General features: G+C 43.5%; 1 protein-coding gene across 3 annotated transcripts in view; it reads left to right on the top strand.

Annotated features, from left to right (window-relative positions):
* Positions 1 to 520: 520 nt before the first annotated feature.
* The window catches only part of cep43 (centrosomal protein 43), a 30,633-nt gene continuing 24,334 nt past the window's right edge, over positions 521 to 6,819 (top strand). For all 3 annotated transcript variants that reach the window (XM_076271728.1, XM_076271730.1, XM_076271729.1), the window contains exons 1-5: positions 521 to 735; positions 3,609 to 3,659; positions 3,902 to 3,956; positions 5,532 to 5,620; positions 6,541 to 6,675. In XM_076271728.1, coding sequence (XP_076127843.1) covers positions 652 to 735; positions 3,609 to 3,659; positions 3,902 to 3,956; positions 5,532 to 5,620; positions 6,541 to 6,675 — 414 coding nt within the window. In that variant the 5' untranslated portion in view covers positions 521 to 651. The remainder of the gene's footprint in view (positions 736 to 3,608; positions 3,660 to 3,901; positions 3,957 to 5,531; positions 5,621 to 6,540; positions 6,676 to 6,819) is intronic.

The raw sequence follows: 6,819 nt of genomic DNA on the forward strand, positions 1-6,819 counted from the left end.
ATGAAAGTAAACAGGCTCTTCGTAGACAGGCTCTGGTTGAGGCCACATACCCCTCGTCTCGTTTACTCATGTAAGTTGTAATCTCACCAGAAGTTGCTGTAGATCTGTAGAACATTTACCTCTGCTACTACATAGGCTACGCCAGTCGTTACTTTTATAATCATGGGTCAGTGCCATGGGCAAACGAGATGTAGCTGAATTCATAAATGACAAAGCCATGAGAAAGGTGATTTTCTTACGTTTCAACAACAAAGAAGCCGATCTGCCATCATTGTGAGAAGTTCCCAAATTTGTCGCTAATCGCTAAAAAGGTTTTCTATCGCTGGGGATGGCCAAACGTCGCTAAATAGGTAACGCTGACAATACAGGAGAACTAGTTTAGCGATTCAGATCCCTGTACAAAGATGGCGGCGGTGTTGACGCATGCTGAGAAGCAGAAGGCGACATCTAGTGTATATATCTATGGGTCTATGGTCGGTGCCTGGGAACAGAGAAAGTAAACAAATACGCATGTGCAGATAATCATGGCGGCGCCTGTGCGGCCATAGATTTTTCCGGTAGCATCACGGGGCTGTCAATTTTTCTCTACAGACAGATATTCACTGAAGAACGAACGTTAGGTATTATTTGAACTTTCATAACAAGCTCAGCATGTCTGCGACCGAAGAGGATACAGAGTTACGGGATCTTTTAATTCAGAATTTGGAAAACAGTGGCGTTCTCAACAAAATCAAGGTAACATCAGAGAATGTCTAACATTAACTAATGCTAGTGAGCTAATAATAATGTTGACGTTTCTGTTGGACTTGTAACGTTACAGCAGTTCAGGTTAGCCTGCTAGCATACAGCTTATTATCAACGCTAAGTCGTGAGTATGTAACCGTAGTTTATGTTGTCAGTTTATAGTCAGCCTTATTATTCCGGGCATATGAATTGCATGCGAATCCCTTATTTGTTGGTTTGCGCTAAAATATTAGCCGACTGTAGAAAGTGCTAAGCTAACTCTTAGCATCAAAGTTGTAATTAACCTTAACGTTAGATACTTCGCTTCTTTTGAAAACCCTTGAGATCTCACTGTATCAGGTATCTGGAAAGTAACGTTGTAACCGGCTGAATAAGTCGACCTAGGTTGTGGCTGTTTTTGTGGCTTGCTTGGTAACTTTAGGAACATGCTAACACAAGTTCCGTAAACGTTAGGTATGCCCTCTTCCTGCAACCAATAGCAGCGACGTAACCTTTGGCACCAACGCCGCAAAAGTTGCGGGAAAGCATCATACTAGCCTATTTCATGGATGTCCTGACTGGAAAACAATAAGCCGGTCACTGGTGCATTGGGCTTGACGGCATTTAGAGATCTGCAGTTAGTGCTGTCATCATCTGTAAACGTTTATTATGCTAGCAGGAGAGTCAACGTTAACCTGGCCTCATTGAAGAGGAGCACTAGTATTATAGTTGACTTTACTGTAAGTTCCAAGTGCCGATTTGTAAGGTCTGCATCTAATGTGTGAACCCATCACTGCGCCTTTTAATTTACAGTGACATATAGCCATATTCAATTGTATGTTTTTTTCCACTTTCGCAAACACCCCAAAACATGCACCGCTAACTTTACCCACTCTGCCTTTTATGTCTCCTCTTCTCTCGACCATATCTTCTCTCCCTCCCTTTTCCTCCTTCTCTCTTTCTGGTTTGTACTCGTATGCAGGGTTGGGTCAGATTACTTTGAAATGTAATCCATTACTGACTACAAATTACATGGCAATTTTTGTAATCAGTAACGTAATCAGGATTACCAAAAACATGTAACGTAATCTGATTACTTTAGGATTACTTTTAGATGACTTCAATAAATATGTCCCTTAAGTAAAAGACACCACCACTGAATTGATGAAAGAATTCTCATTCTATTTTTCTGTTTATTATTTTATTACATCTAAGAAATCTCTTTGCTCTGAGTAAAGCATTCCTGTGTGAATTAACTGATCTTTTCCTCCAAAAATCTTAATGTAGCCCCTTGTTTTAGTGTTACCATTTACTTTGAGGTCACCAGGTCCCATTGTCTGAAAAACACCCAAAACGAATACATTTCTATAGCTATTCTTCACTTTGGGGGTGGTATTTTGGTGGTTGAAATTTCCCCCAAAATTGATCACTTAGTCATCATGGATGTGATCATGGATCACTATTCTCCAAACATGCACAACTCATCTTAACCTTTATAAGGGCACACCTGGACAATGAATTTAGCTTTCGCGGGATTTTTTTGACCCAGGGACATGGCCTGAGATTGAATGACACCATGTCCATTTCAATTGTGGGGGGGGAGAAAATTATTCCTTTGGGATGTTTTTCAACCAGGGGGACCTGGTGACTTTCTCAAAGTAAACAGTAACACTAAAACAAGAGGCTACATTAAGATTAGGAGGAAAAGATCAGGCAGTGTGCCGAGAGACCTGCCCCAATAGTAAATAAGTTAGTAAGTAAGTATAGATACTTTTTTGATCCCGTGAGGGAAATTTGGTCTCCCAATCCGCGAATTAGTGAAGCACACAATGAGCACACAGTGAGGTGAAGCACACACCAACCCGGAGCAGTGAGCTGTCTGCTACAACGGCGCTCGGGGATCAATGAGGGGTTAGGTGCCTTACTCAAGGGCACTTCAGTCGTGGATGTGGGCATGGGAGAGCAGTGCTCAACCACTTCCCCCGCCCACATTTTTTCTACTGGTCGGGGATCGAACCGGCAAGCAGGAAGCTTGTCGAATTAAAAGATAACTAGGCTACCATTAAAAAGTTGCATTGCTTGCATGATAAAATGTAATCAGGTAATCCCGAACAATGTAACTGTAATCTGATTATACAATTTTTTTATTGTAATCTGGGCTGATTATAGTTACTTGATTTTTGTAATCTGATTACGTAATCCAGATTACATGTAATCCGTTACTACCCAACCCTGCTCGTATGTCCTGGCTTCCATGCCCTCCTTCACACCTTGTGCTTGGGGCAGATGAGGCCAAAGGCCTTAGCTTCTGTGCACTCAGCTCTGGAACCAGCTCCTCTGTGACATCAAGATAGTCCCGCTGTTGGCAGTTTCAAATCTAGACATAAGACCAAACTGTTCTTAGATGCTTTCTACTTGCCTTGCCTCTGAGCTGGGCCCTGATCCATTGTTTCTCCTGTATGAGCAAGTTTTTGTTGGCAACGCAATATGAAAGAGAAACCACCTTTCTGTGTTGTTGGCTGCAACATCGTCTCTGGGTAAATAGCTAGTTCTGTGTAGTAGATTATTATCAGTATGCTCTAAAGCTATATGTGCTCTAAGACTAGTGCCAACTCCAACCGTGCTGTGTGTGTATTAGAGTGCTACTGGTCAGTATGCTCCATCGTAACCTCAGTACTTAGGGTCGCTACAATGTAGCTAGTGTACTGTGATGTTTAGTGTGTCCTTCTTTCATATGCCTCAGGCATTAGCCTCTGGCCTAACGAGGAGAGGTACCACAGAGCCAAATGAAATTAAACACAATGGTGTGATCATGTGTCCCATACATACAATCATGTGATCATGTGTCCCATAAACACAGTGGTGTGATCATGTGTCCCATACAGGCAGAGCTGAGGGCTGCAGTGTTTGTGGCCTTAGAGGAGCAGGAAAAACAGGTAACTCACGCACATGTACACCCCCCCCCCACACACACACACACACACACACACACACACACACACACTCATGCACCACATGCCCACCCCCCCCCCCCCACACACACACACACACACATAGGATAGGGGAGGGTTTGTGAGTTGATCAATGATGATAATAATGTTACTAATATGTTGATGTTATTGTGTTTATCCCTGTTATGTTTATTATTACTAACTCAATGCTGTTTGTGCTCTCACAGGAGAAGCCTCCTCTGGAAAATGAATGTCTTAAGAAATGCCTCAGCACTAAAGATGGTGAGTGTGTGTGTGTGAGTGTGTGAGTGAGTGTGTGGCCAGAGGAAGTCAGACGCACAAAGTTAATTAATAAAAGATAGATATATAGATAGATGAGAATTTAACACTGGTTGCATGTGATTGGTTTATTCAGTTTCATTTCACTGGAGAGGTCTCAGAGTCCCCACTTTGATGTAGCGTCCCGCTACCTATATCTCCGCCGAACTCGGGGCCCAGAGAGAGAGAGTGTATATCCACTCACACTTGTATATGTGTTATGTGTTGTGGTAACTGTCCCTTGATGTGGTGTGTGTGGTTAGGGTGTGCGTGCTATAGTTTCACATATTGCATGTTATGTGTGTGTTGGTGTGCGTGCATGTGTGTAAAAGAGAAAGTGGGTGCTGTTGAAGCCTTTTGTAATCATCGCTGCTTTGGTGACCTCACTTCTGCTCCAGGACAAAGGCACTTGATTTAGCTATTCTCGCTTGGCAGCTGAAACCCTGACATGTTTGCTCTGAATAAAACTTCAACTTCGGTAAGAAGTTTGTCCAACTGTTCACATTCCCTTTTCCAACCACTCTGCAGTAATCTACAGTTTTTATGGAAATAATTTGCGAACCAGAACATCGGCCATACAGTTGCCCACAAAGCCTCTATTTCTTGCAGCTATTAGGCTAAAACATATGCTACATAAATAGCTTGTTTACATAGCTAACTGCTTAAATGTAAAAAGTGTAGCCTGCTGTTTGTTTGCGTATTACAGATAATTTCTTGAAGTAATTTCTCCGCTGCTCGTTGATGGATCAAAAGAGTTGATGTAATTTCGATTGATTTCGAAAAATCGAAATCGTGACACCCCTATTGGTTACAGTCTATATTCTGGAATGCCGTGCATGATCAATAAGCTACTTGTCCTCGGTTACACAGTCTATATTCTGGAATGCCGTGCATGATCAATAAGCTACTTGTCCTCGGATCCACAGTCTATATTCTGGAATGCCGTGCATGATCAATAAGCTACTTGTCCTCGGATCCACAGTCTATATTCTGGAATGCCGTGCATGATCAATAAGCTACTTGTCCTCGGATCCACAGTCTATATTCTGGAATGCCATGCATGATCAATAAGCTACTTGTCCTCGGATCCACAGTCTATATTCTGGAATGCCGTGCATGATCAATAAGCTACTTGTCCTCGGATCCACAGTCTATATTCTGGAATGCCGTGCATGATCAATAAGCTACTTGTCCTCGGATCCACAGTCACCTGTATATGTTTGTGTTTTGGTAGCTTTGTCCCTTGATGTGGGGGGTGTGGTGAGGTTGGAGGTGCTGTATGCTCACGTGTTATGTGGGACTTATGGTGCGTGTGCGTGCGTGCGTGCGTGCGTGTGTGCGTGCGTGCGTGTGTGTGTGTGTGTGCGCGTGTGTGTGTGTGTGCCCGCATGTGTGCGTTCGTTCGTGCGCGCGCGCGCATAAAAGAGAGTGTGAGTGTATATCCATTCACACACACCTGTATACGTTTTATTTTTGTCACTGTCCCTTAATGTGGTGTGTGTGTTTGCCCGTGTGTGTGTGTGTGTGTTCTCCCCTCAGGTCGTCTGGCAGCCAGTCTCATCTTGGACTTCATGCAGGTGTATAACCTAGACTTCACCCAGGCTGTCTTCCAACCAGAGATCAACTCGGTATGTCATCATTCAGTGCACATTTATTTACTGCATGGGTGTCTTATTTACAACAAATTATCTCCTCGTGCTCTCTCTCTCTCTCTCTCTCTCTCTCTCTCTATATATATATATATATATATATATATATATATATATATATATATACACAGTATATACGTTCATTGACATTATTATTCTAGTAGTAGTTGGGTGTGATTTCTGTCTGCCACTTTCATTATGTGAAGGAGTTTGTTAAAAATGATAAGAGACACACACACACACAGATAGATATCACCTCTCTCTGATAGTGTGTGTGTAATGAGTTTGTGGTCAGAGGAGGAACAAAACCAGCTGACATGTGTAAACGCACAGTTAACTTCCTCCCTCTGTGGGGTGCAGATGGGTGGATTATATTTGTTGTATGATGATGGAAACAACACACACACACACACACACATACATACATGCATACAAACACACACCCACAAACACATGCATACGTACACACACACACACACACACACACACACACACACACACACACACAGACACACAGACGCACACACACACAGACCAAGACTAACTGTCTCTCTCTGCAGTCTGTAAACTGACACATATACACACACACACACACACACACACACACCAAGACTAACTGTCTGTAGACGGGCGTGAAACTGACACACACACACACTCACACACCAAGACTAACTGTCTCTGCAGTCTGTAGACGGGCGTGAAACTGACACACACACACACACACACACACATACACATCAAGACTGTCTCTCTCTGCAGTCTGTAGACGGGCGTGAGAGTGACACACACACACACATCAAGACTAAGTGTCTCTCTGTAGTCTGTAGACGGGCGTGAGAGTGACACACGCACACACACAGACACACACACACACACACATCAAGACTGTCTCTCTGTAGTCTGTAGACGGGCGTGAGAGTGTGTGCCGAGACCTGGGTGTGCATGATGGAGACTGCAGCAGGAGTAGCCCTCTCTTACTAGAGGTTATCAGGAGGAGTCGCCATAGAGACAAATCCCACCCTTCCACCAGTGAGGTAAGTAAACACACACACACACACACACATGCATATGGACACACACGGACACACACACAGACACACACACACATATATGCACATGGACGCACACACACATACACACACACACACACACACACACCAGAGTTTACGTTAACGGCC

The sequence above is a fragment of the Alosa pseudoharengus genome, unplaced genomic scaffold (assembly GCF_046254945.1).
Source record: "Alosa pseudoharengus isolate Yale_2024_CS ecotype anadromous, Long Island Sound unplaced genomic scaffold, YU_APseudo_1.1 YU_APseudo_1.1_scf_7, whole genome shotgun sequence".
Lineage (NCBI taxonomy): Eukaryota > Metazoa > Chordata > Actinopteri > Clupeiformes > Clupeidae > Alosa > Alosa pseudoharengus.